The sequence below is a fragment of the Cyanistes caeruleus genome, chromosome 5 (genome assembly GCF_971803275.1).
Source record: "Cyanistes caeruleus chromosome 5, bCyaCae1.hap1.1, whole genome shotgun sequence".
Taxonomy (NCBI): Eukaryota; Metazoa; Chordata; class Aves; order Passeriformes; family Paridae; genus Cyanistes; species Cyanistes caeruleus.
This window is the reverse complement of record NC_141705.1, coordinates 29634064-29645464: the sequence shown is the minus strand read 5'-3', so window position 1 is coordinate 29645464 and position 11401 is coordinate 29634064. Positions and strand designations below refer to the sequence as shown.

At 39.1% G+C, this 11401-nt stretch overlaps 2 protein-coding genes and 1 long non-coding RNA gene across 22 annotated transcripts in view; 2 read left to right on the top strand and 1 right to left on the bottom strand.

The window, feature by feature from the left end:
* The window catches only part of MTUS1 (microtubule associated scaffold protein 1), a 118078-nt gene extending 112979 nt beyond the window's left edge, over positions 1-5099 (top strand). For all 13 annotated transcript variants that reach the window (XM_086888757.1, XM_086888763.1, XM_086888762.1 and 10 more), the window contains 3 exons: positions 673-789; positions 1999-2096; positions 2901-5099. In XM_086888757.1, coding sequence (XP_086744883.1) covers positions 673-789; positions 1999-2096; positions 2901-3117 — 432 coding nt within the window. In that variant the 3' untranslated portion in view covers positions 3118-5099. The remainder of the gene's footprint in view (positions 1-672; positions 790-1998; positions 2097-2900) is intronic.
* Positions 5100-5268: 169 nt separating this feature from the next.
* On the top strand, positions 5269-8442 carry LOC147653013 (uncharacterized). Its single transcript, XR_015286796.1, has 2 exons — positions 5269-5407; positions 5900-8442. It is a non-coding gene; the product is annotated as an uncharacterized LOC147653013 (long non-coding RNA).
* The window catches only part of PDGFRL (platelet derived growth factor receptor like), a 21803-nt gene continuing 18779 nt past the window's right edge, over positions 8378-11401 (bottom strand). For all 8 annotated transcript variants that reach the window (XM_086888778.1, XM_086888781.1, XM_023925135.2 and 5 more), the window contains one exon: positions 8378-9033. In XM_086888778.1, coding sequence (XP_086744904.1) covers positions 8845-9033 — 189 coding nt within the window. In that variant the 3' untranslated portion in view covers positions 8378-8844. The remainder of the gene's footprint in view (positions 9034-11401) is intronic.

Sequence of the window (11401 nt, the reverse complement as noted above, 5' to 3'; positions counted from 1 at the left end):
TGCTCTGGCCTCCTCCTGCTCTCCCTTCCAGCTCCAGAAAACAACAGAATAAGTAAAAATAAAAAAAGTCCTAATTTGCCATATTCTAGATAAGTCATGGATGTGCACCAGTGCAAGATTTATATGTATAGTTGCATTTTCAGGCTTTAGAAGAATGTAAACCCAAAAACTTTCTGCTTATGAGCCAGCTACCTTCAGACTCAAACCAGGGAAGATAAGCTACAGTCGAGTTCAGAACTTAAACTTCTGGTGCTTTTTTGAACTCAAACACTTCAAATGTTTACTCTAATTATCTTTTGGGATGGGTTATGAGTAATATGAAATAAATTTTGGAACTCCTAGCCTTAAGGCCTTTGGGCACTCCTGTGAAACAAGTTTTGCTGTGACAGCATTCATGCCTTCCTTTGATTCACAAGGGTTTTTCATGTCTGTGCAGTGTTTTCTGAACAGCTTCTAATGAAGCAACTGCAACTGTCCACCTACCCTGAAGGAAAAACAAAAACTGAGGAGAAAGTGATATCAGATCTGGTTATTTTAGTGTTTGACTTGATTTCACTTAGAACAAGTAACTTTTTACTGTAATTATTTTATTGTTTTTTCCAAATAGCAGAGAAACATCTAAATTATCCCTGAAATTCAGGCTACTAAGCAAACTCTCTGGCAATCTTTCAGAAAAACCCACAGATTATGTACCTGGAACAAGAGCTAGAAAGTTTGAAAGCAGTGCTGGAGATCAAGAATGAGAAACTCCATCAGCAGGATATAAAGCTAATGAAGATGGAAAAGCTGGTGAGTGTTCCTTGCGGTCTGGCAGGCTGGGGCTGTGTCTCTGACTTGTGTTCCTATAACAAACTTGGGCCAGACAGACTTACATGCAAGAATTAATCTTTTTTGTTTAAAAGGAAACAGGAATTCATGATGGGACATGCTCACATTGCAGGTTCAGCTTATATGTCAAGAGGGGAAAAGAATGACTCGATGCTCTAAATGACCTTTTAACATCTTAAGCCAACTACTTGTTTGCATAAACTATTGCTGTGTTAGTACAGATTATCTGGGAGCCTTTCCCCTCAAAGAACAAAATCATTACCTGCTACATTGCTCAAGTGGTATGGAAGATAGATTGCAGTGTCAGGAAAACGTTAACAAGGAAATGATCCTAATTTAACAAGAAGGGATCAAATATGAACTGGAGTATGTCTTGATTAGCCTAGGCCAATCATTTTAGCTGTTAAGCTGCTTGTTTAGCTGTGTGGCTGTCTTCCTGACCTGTGTGTAATTCCACATGGAAAGTCAATTTTGGAGGCAGGACTTGTAATCACTTAGCAGGCTCTTATTTGTGACAGGACAGGGTCCTTCTCCTGGGTGGGGCCTTTGAACACTGTTGTAATATTTGCTTAAGTAAGGCTTTAATGAGGAAGTATAGAAAGAGGTCTGGATACAAAGGAAAGCATTTATGCCGGTTGCTTAGTATTGTGCAACAGTGTATGTTACATTAATCTACAATTACTAGCAAATTACTAGCAAACCTTCATCTTTTTCAATAGACATTGGCCACAGTATAGAAGGCCTTGGACCATCTAACCACTTAATCAGTTTTTCCTTTTATTTTTGATAATGACCTCCAGCAACGACATGGAATCAGAAGAGAAATAGGGAAAGCAGTTTACTCAGGGAAACTCTTGAATTTGTCTTGTTATTTCTAGCCAGTCTTCTGTCTAGAAAGGTGCTACAGTGTCTAAAACTGCTGCCCATCACTGGCAGAAGTTACTGGAATGTGCTGGTTAACAGCAGATCCCTTATCCAGTCCTCCTTGTTGGCATCTAATCAGCACAAGTGGCCAATTGCCAGTGTTATGCAAGGATAAGGTAGGTAGGATGTTTTTGTATGTAATGTAACAAGCTCTGCAAACTCCAGATTGCCAACATTTATGATAGCTCAGTCAGAATCTTGAATGCACGTGTGGGTTTTATTTCAAATTGTGACCTTCTTTCCAAGGTGGAGAACAACACAATCTTAATGGATAAATTAAAGAAGGTTCAGCAAGAAAATGAAGAATTAAAAGCTCGGATGGACAAACACATGGAGCTTTCAAGGTGAAAAATAATCTGTGGACATTCAGATGTCCTTAATCAGGGGGAAGGGGTTCCTGTAACAAGAAAGAAATTTCTGCTGAAGTATTGGTGAATGCGGTTTTGTAGTACTCTGTGAAAGAACACATCCATTTCTTCCCCACATATCTCTACAAATTCCCTGCATTCCCTTGTAGAGTAACAAGCAGTTAATCCATTTTGAAAGGTGGTAAAATACGTTCTTCAGTACTCCAGTATTTTAGGGAAGAAAAAGCAACTCAGAAATACCATCATACGAAGATTGTCCCTTTTAAGTACTACTGGCTTGTAAGCTAGACCTGAGTCATACTTAGAACCACTTCAGTGAGTAATTTGTCCCCAGTTAATATCAGTGTGGTTTCTTTAGGAATAACAGTAATATTTAACATCAATAAAACAAGTCTGAGGTCCTCCTAACAGTTGCTTAAATGGATGGCCAGACTCTTCCAGTGTGAAGGGATCTGTAGCTTCTATCTTGAGCTGAGCCTGCACAAAGACCCACAGGCTCCAGCAAAGCTGTTTAAAAGCATGTGTTAAGCAGGACATGCCTCACTTTTCAGATGCTTTTTCTGGCCCTTAGGGATGTTTCTTACTGGGACTTTCTCCTGCTTTCTGCAAGCTACCAGTTCAAATGCAGCTAAGATGAAAACATGCTCAGTCCTTCTATTAAAGCTGGAATTCAGTTGTGAGCCAGGGAAAGGTTTATGCACTTTCAGACCTTTCTTTACATTTCAATACTGCGGCTTCCAAGTTGGGTTATGAGTTCTGATGTAAATCTTCTATTTGCAGGCAACTTTCTACAGAGCAAGCTGTTTTACAGGAGTCACTAGAGAAAGAATCAAAAGTAAACAAACGCCTGTCAATGGAAAATGAAGAACTTTTGTGGAAGTTGCACAATGGTGACCTATGCAGCCCAAGAAAACTGTCTCCCAGTTCTTCATCTGTGCCTCTTCAGTCCCCACGGAATTCTGGTAACTTCTCCAGTCCTGCAGTGTCACCAAGATGACATCTCTTGAGAGAAAGAGGGGCCTGCATTTAATTTCTGATCTGCAGAACCTTTCCTAACTTTAATCAGAGGAGAAAGAGCTATATTAGCCACCTAAGACAACTAAACATAACTGGAAACTATTTGGTGCAAAAACAGCGATAGGAGACTGTGAATATAGGAGTAAGACATTCACTCCTCCCAAAAAGACTTATGACCTCTATGGACATCGTTGCACAAAGCACTTATAGAGCGAGAAAAGACTTGTTTGTTGCCTTCTCACCTAACCATAAGAAGCTCAGGGGCTTAAAGATCACAACCTTTATAATATGTTCCTTATCATCGACACTTTTTTAAGGCTGTGTGTGCGTGTGTGCGTGTGCCGTGGATGGAATGGGTGTAACACACTGTGCGTGTGTCTAATGCTGCCTTCTTTGCTGTGTACGTAATAAAGGATAAAAGCTGAAGAACATTGACATGTACTTCCTTGATACTGCTCTCAGTATGCATGCTTAACAGAGTACCCTTGCCTGGGAATGAGGAGAAACTGCCACTGGTACTGTAGGCTAGTTCCCTTCATCATTCTGGCTGGTAAAAAAATGGCATGAAGACCTTTTTCAGCTGACTCATTAGTGTCCTGGCCAACCCCAGTATGCAACTTTAATTTTAAAAACAAAATGAATTGGAGCCATATATTGCATGGGTTCTTGGTTTCATGTCCATGCACAACCCTGCCATTTATGGGAACTTTTTTGCAGGGTGCAATGGATTTTGGATTTCAAGTCAATAGGGTTGTAGTCAGAACCACAGTAGCCCTCAAGGTCAGAAGTTCTTAGCCGAGTTGCATATTTAGAAGCCTAGACCTAGCATCTTACCTACTGAAAAGGAAGCACTAATTTCCTGAAAATAGCACGTCTGTTCCTGAGAATAAACAAGATGTGGATTTGAAAGCCAAAGAGAAAAATGCAATAATTGTAACTAGGTGCATTCTTAATTCATTTCTCAAGAAGATTAAGTAATTTGTGAATTCCAATGTAGCTGGTGACACACTCTGCCTTTTTAAGCATTAGCATTTGTATTAACTTTCCTCAGGGCTGGCTAAATTCACCTGAGGATGAGGTGGTATCTGTGTTTATCTTACTAATTCTGCCATATTTTCCCTCTTAGACTGCAGGATATCGGTGTTTTGGCAGTTCATCAGGTGAAAAGTCCTGTACCAGAGATTCTGTAGAGTAGGTGAAAAAGTTGTCCTGGCTGCTGGAACTGGAGGATGAGGGTATCAGCATTTCTGGAAATATCACATGCTGAGTTTCAGCTTCAAAGGATAATTGGACAGCCTTGCTCCACCCTTGATCACACCTGTTTAAGATGACTGCTCTGTACCTACTAAACCAGGTTTGGCTTCAGATTAGTCTTAAAAAATACTACTGCTGCTTACAGCAGCTTGGGCTTCACAGCAGGGCCGGGACATTGTTACACTGCTGGTTATCTAATACTGGTAGCTGGCTGAGTTTCCCTGTCTTTTTCAGTAGCTCGGGGACAGGAAACAAGGGCATGGGAAAGCATTTAGGAAACAACTGGAGAACCACTTCAAACTATTCTACCTTGCAAATTCTTGGCTAGTAATGAGGAACACAGACATAGAAACAAGACTGTTAACAGTGCTCATGCAGTAAGTAAATTTGTAATATATTTAAACTTGTGATTGACTGTTTCATCATTAAATTTACTTAAACCTCTCATAATGTACAAGTTAAGGGTGCCATTTCTATGGAACATTATGCTTTCTTTTAATCCTTTTTAGGGCACTGTACATACCACTTACTAGTGGTGTCAGTACTTAAAATGTTTACTAGGAGGTTCCAATTTAACTATGAAAATCCTATGTAGGCTACAACTTGGCTTTAAATGTCTTGGAACATTCTTACTTTCTATGGTCAAAGAGATTTGATGGCATGTATTTGAGCTGAATGCTTTACAATAAATTTTTTGTACCAACTGAAGGATTTTTCTTCTGCTTGTTTTAGTCAAAGGATCTTTAAGGAGGAACATTTTTTCACTTACTAAAAAACTTTTAGTATCTGTTCAGCACAGCAAAACAGCAATGATGAAGCTTCATGGCATAAATTATTAGAGTATTAGAAAAATTTTCCCTTGTTATTCCACTTGTAGGTAGAAGATAAAGGTATATGGAGACAAAGATAAATGGAGCTTGCTTGTGATTCTTGAGAACATTCTGCATGTGAGAAAAGCCACAGTTAGAAGTTAGCAGTATAGAAGGTCTGTCACAAGGACACTTGCCTAGCCACCAGTAAGAACTTTATTACTTTAGTTGCAGTGTAATTCCTTGAATAAAACATGCTAAGTAGAGTGCACACAAATGTTTGAAGGTCAAATATGGCATTGTCTGTGTAGCAAGAGCAGGGAAAGCTTTTCCAGGCTACCAAACAGGAAAGTAAGTATGGTAGAGTAGATAATAATACAAAGACTGTTAATTTGTTGATAATTTACCTCCACAATACAGGAGACTCTTCATATCTAAACTGCTTGCAAGTAGACTCTTTAATGCTTTTATGAAGAAATGAAGACTGCTTGTATGTAGAAATCAGACTACAGAAATACCTGTTTAGTGTTTGTCCTGTTGGTCTCAACAAATTAAATAATTCTGCTAATCTGTAAATACTGTTTCAATGTTTTTCTCTGTTGAGTATTAGTATTTCAATCTTTAACTTAAGTACCATGTGTTAGTAAAGGCTTTATTCAGTCCAGTAACTGTTACATATTTTGGGGTTTTTTTCTTTAGCATAACGTTTCCTTCAGGAAAAGCTAGAAACCTGCTCACCATCATCATAAGCCAAAGGTCAAGCAGTTGAACAAGTGATTTTCTTCAGATATTCGACTTTACTCTCAGTTCCAACTCTAATGATAAGTTTCAGAGTGAACATTTAACGGTGACATTTAACAGCTGCACCATATTGTTTGTTGCCATTCAAACTATTCAGAGTATGGTTCACCTTCAATACTTTTCTCTAAAGGTCATTCTATGAGTTGCACTGTATTTTCTATAAAATTTGAGGTGAATCATTTCCTTGAGCTAACTGAAGACTTGATGTTTTCATTACTAACACCAAAGACACTTCCATGTAAACTAGTATCATGCAATTCATGCAGGAAATTCCTTCTAGACAATAACCAACCACTGATCTTGTCTGACAGCCAGGAAATCATTTAGGGCTGAGCTGCAGCTAAAAAGGTCATCATAAGTTGGGATAACCACTGAACCCTTAAGGAAAAAAAACCTGACCATCACTGCCTGCTTTAGAAGAGCAGTGACACAGGTATGGAAATGGAAATAACAGCACTGGCAGCTTTAGGCATGTAACTTTGACAAGTCACTTAAATTTTATTTCCAGGGCTTCATTCTCTTACCCTGTCACTGTTCATTTATTAGGTGGAAATGTGCAATTAACTACATCAATGTAACATCAGCTCTGCCCAGGAGGCTTTTGGTAAAATAAAAACTATGTAAAATATGTATTAAAAGAATTCTCATAGTTTTCAATTACCAGAATTACTTTGATGCTCAGTGGGAGGACAAGGACAGAAACGATGGACAGGACATGACACCCACCAAAACTCTTCTGTATCAGTTTTGAGACCTGCAAGTGATGGTTATGCATAACCATTACACCTCAGGGGAATACTCATGCAATGGATTTACAGCATCTTTTCCTCTCCTGCCAAACTATCATCAAGGAAGCGCTGCATCAACTGTGCTGCTGAACAAGTGTGGGCAGATGACATGATCTCCCACTTCCCAGACACTTTGAAGGAAATCAATTGTTGAAGTACAAGCTCAAATGCACTTTGAAATTCAAAAAGCTGCCACAACTCCTTTAATTGAAAGGCGAAGACATTGTTCTGAGAAATTAAAATGCTAAAAAGGAATTAACACATTGCACAGCTTTATCTGGAAGCTCTAGAATTGTTAATTTGGTCAGAATAAAAAAAGAACACACACATGGTACAAGGACATCTTTTTTCTCTAAAAAAATGGCACAAAGACCTTTTTTAGGTATTACTATGAAATTGTAAAACCTATTTAGTCCTTTGGATTACAGTGTAATGTTCTTGATACATTTTACCAGACGAACCTTACCTCTTACACCTTCAAAGTTAGTTCTGCTGCATGCTGTTTTAATTTTTTTTTTAAATATCTTAATTTTCAGAGGCCAGAGACAAATAAAGGTCTTGGCGATTGTTCTCGATGTAGCCTATTACGTGCATGGAACCATTTCAGTCTTTACCATGGGTATTTCTCTTAATAGTTACATTGATTTAGGTTCCTGCATGCTGAAGAAAAAGCATTCAGCAAGTTTGTTTCATGTTTTCATTAGCTACACTACTAATCAGATCATTGATTTTATTGGGAAGCTGCCATTTTTACATTAGCACTTAGAGTTATCACTATTCCAAACAGGGCTGTGTACACATCTGCTCAGAGGTCTGAATTATCTGGAGCACAGGGCTACCTCAGGCCTTCAGAAGAAGAAAGCTTTAGAAATTCCAGTCAAATGAAGTGTGTGAGCAAGGGACCAGTTCCTGCTTTGCTTCCTTGTCTGTTCAGAATAAGTGAGTTTTCACTTGCCTTGTAAATAAAATGGCTTGCATTAAATTTGTTTTTGTCATTTCACTACTAAAGGGTAGATTTGTACTGGAAGTTCTAGCCCGCATAAAGTTGATGCTTGAGACTAAGAAAAACATTGCCAAAATGTCCAACAATGTTGTTACCAAGTTCTTTCCTTGTACTGGTAACTGAATCCAGGGTGAGAGAAGCAGTGGCTTATTTAACCAGGTATAGTTCTGTGTAAATGTAAATATCTTTCCTTTTCTCCTAAGTAAATTAATACAATGAAGTTGAACTTATTAACCTAAGAAGAAATTCTGCTGTAAAACTGAACATTATTCTAATGTTTGCTTTTTTGCTTTTTTTTTTCTGTAAACATTATTATATAAATAAATGCAAGTTTTACCTATAGCAACCATAATGTGCTACATAATTTACTAAGAGGAACACCATAGGAGTGAACTACTAAGTAAGCTACATATTAAAGTAAGGTTGTAAGAATGCAACAACATAAGGAAAATCCACCATCCCCAACTGCTTACAAGTCTCTGGAGATATTAAATATATATGAAGGTGCTAGAGGGAATTAATCTTCACCAGGAGAGAAAATTTTGTGTTTGTTTTTACACATATATGAAAATGAGCACACACACATTTATGTTTTTATAATGTTCAGAAATTTAATTATTCTTGCAAAATAAACAACTGCTATTGGTTAACTTTGCTACAAGGCTTTTTTAATTTGCTTTTTTGTTGTTGTTTTAAACATGTACAGCACTCTTAAAATTGCATGTTCCACACAGCGGGTTGACCTCATGCAAGAGTCTGAAGGAAAGACTAAATGCAAAGAAAAGCTGAAAGAGCACCTGTTTCTAAATATGCACACGCCCTATGCATGTTCAGACTTAAACTTTCATGCTTCATAGTAGTTTCATTAACTCACAACTGACTACTGCTGGACAGAGTAAACTCTGTTGTGGCCTGTCAAACTAGTCAACATGCAATGCATTGACATATAAAAGAAACAGTGAGTGAGAAGCTATATTTAAACCTTAATAAAGAAAATTAATTGCTGTAATGTCAAATAACAGAGGCCAGTCCACATCCAGAAGTCTTTCCTATCACTTCAGTTCAACTTTGGTAGCTACTGTTGTTTCTCCTTGTAGGTTCTGAGCTATACAAACATAGTTTCCCACATCTATGTCTTCAAAATCCTCCACAAGAAGAACACTCTTTGAGATTCTTGTAGTATGTCCAATTCCTCTGTTTATCAATCTCCAGAAGTTTTGAATAATCACAGGCCTCCCGGACTGTTAAACAAACAAAAACAACCCACCCACATAAAATAGGCGATTCCACAAAGTGTATTTAGTGACACCACCCCATCACCCTGAAGCAAGAGGCTGGAGAGTAGAAGCCTATATCCAAAAGTCAGCCCTAAGTAGGGAACTGAAGGTGTCTGGTAGTGGCAGCGACATTCCTGCATCAAATACTGATGTACCAATAAGCTATGCCAAATAAGGATAATACAATGGCTCTTCACTCCAAGCACAGGTACTGGAGTGTGTGAGCTCAGTTTTAGGCCACTTGCTAAGGTTGCATTTGGGTACCTGATCAAATAGGTGAGATATCCTGGGGAAGGTGTCAGGAGATGTGTGAGCTCATTTTCAGACTTCAAGCATGTCTCAAAAAGAAGGCAGCAGTGGCATGAGTTAGCTGACTGAGCTTTCATTCTCTTTTAGCACAGTGAGTAGCTGTAAGTCACATGCTGAAAACTAATTCCTTCTCTAGTTTTAGAAAACACTACATTACATAACATATAAACAGTAACAATCCTCACATTCTGCTTTCAAAAATGTATCTGTAACTTCAAAGCAAAAAATAAAACCCCCCAATGTTAATATCACAAAATGGTGGGTTTTTTTGGGGGGTGGTTGGTTTGTTTGGGGTTTTTTTGTTATTAAATAAAATGATTTTTTTTTTTTTTTTTTTAAATTCTATAAGGGAGTTCTCTAATGGGCTGGTTATAAGGACACACTGCCTCATTGCTTGGCACCTCAGAAGGTCACAAAATACTGGATAAGAGAAATTGGCCCAATGATAGACTAAAGCAGTCTCTTTTCTTCCAAAATCCAGCAGCTGCTAGTCAGCTTTAAGCACACTGGCTTCTGCTATACCAATAACTGGGATAAAAATGCAAGAGAGAGGATTCTGAGTGGAAACCATCTTCCCTCGGTTCATGAGATAGATTAACCATTTACCAGTATGAATGCTACAAGGCTTAAGCTAAACGTAGCAATAGGATAACTTAAGACACTTATGCAGAGTCAAAGCTACCATATCACACTTGCAAAATGACCAGTACAAAGGCAGCTCCCATTCTTCCTGAAACTTAGGGATGAGTCACAGTGCAGTCAGGGAATGCCTAGGAAGTGGCAGGCATTACCAGCTTTAGAAAAAAAAGATGTAAGTTCTTGGCAGTTGTAAATGTAATAGAAATTTTTAAACCTTTAAAATTAATTAGGCCACATAGCAAAGCACTACCTCCCATTCCAAACCTGAAAATTGAGTGCTGCCTGCAATCAAGGAATAGTGCACACTTAATTCTATTCTAAGTTACTTCTTAAATACACCAACTGTAACTTCCTTGACCCCACTGAAAGTGAAGGCTGTTCCCTGTTTGCCTGGTTGGGCTCTTGTCCATTTTTCCTCAAACTAACTACCTTCTGCTTTGAAGCCTATTGCACAGAATCACATTAAGGGTGGATCTGTATGCATTAGCAGCAGGTGAATGAGCAAATGCAATTGTCAGGGAGTGGCAAAGGGAAACAAGAAAAAAAAAAACAGAGTGGAAAAAAAGCAGAGGGGGAGGTTAGTGACTACAGAGATAAAATGAGGGTCTCCACAATGCACCATACCTAGGGACAAGGATTAATGTGCTACTTCTGCTGAGGAATCAGGCAGTAGGTGAGAGCCCAGCTGCTGGGGGGTGTGGGGTGGGACAAAACTACCACTGACAGAACTGAAGCAGCAGCACGAATGGAAACATCCAGTGAATCTTAGAACAGCATCAGTCCTTTTTCTTGCATAAAAAGGTCTATATGACCAGCAACACTGATGGTCCTGTCTCTTCTCCTTCCACCCCACCCTTTTTCTTTGCAGTATGTGAACATTCAATAAATGTTAGGTCTCCAACAAGCATACAGTGCTTCTACTCTGACATCAACTTGATCCTTTTGTTGGGGCAGAAACCCAAACACAACTCTCCTCACCTTACCCCCAGACACAGCTGGGGCTGAGATAGTTTATCCTAGTGGATAAGCACATCAGCCCTTTCCAGGGCAGATGCAGGCCACAGGCCAAAGCCTCTCTCGCCCCCACAGGTGGGTACAGTGAGAGGGTGTAGTGCACTGATGATAGTGCATGTGCCCTGCACTGCAGCTCTAGTATCCATAGCAAACAAGGGAGATAACCTGCTTTAGCTGTTTGTATTCAGCCAGTGCTAGAGAGGTGTAAGCATGCACGCATCAGGTGCTGTAGAACCACCATGAGCAGCTGGGCCAGTAACAGCCAGCAAACCCAGCTGGGGGCAGCCTGGCAAAGATGCAAAACTAGGGTGGACACCAATGAGATACAGAGTTTTAGGAGGGCGAGCTGGGTCTAGAATGAGGTTGATTA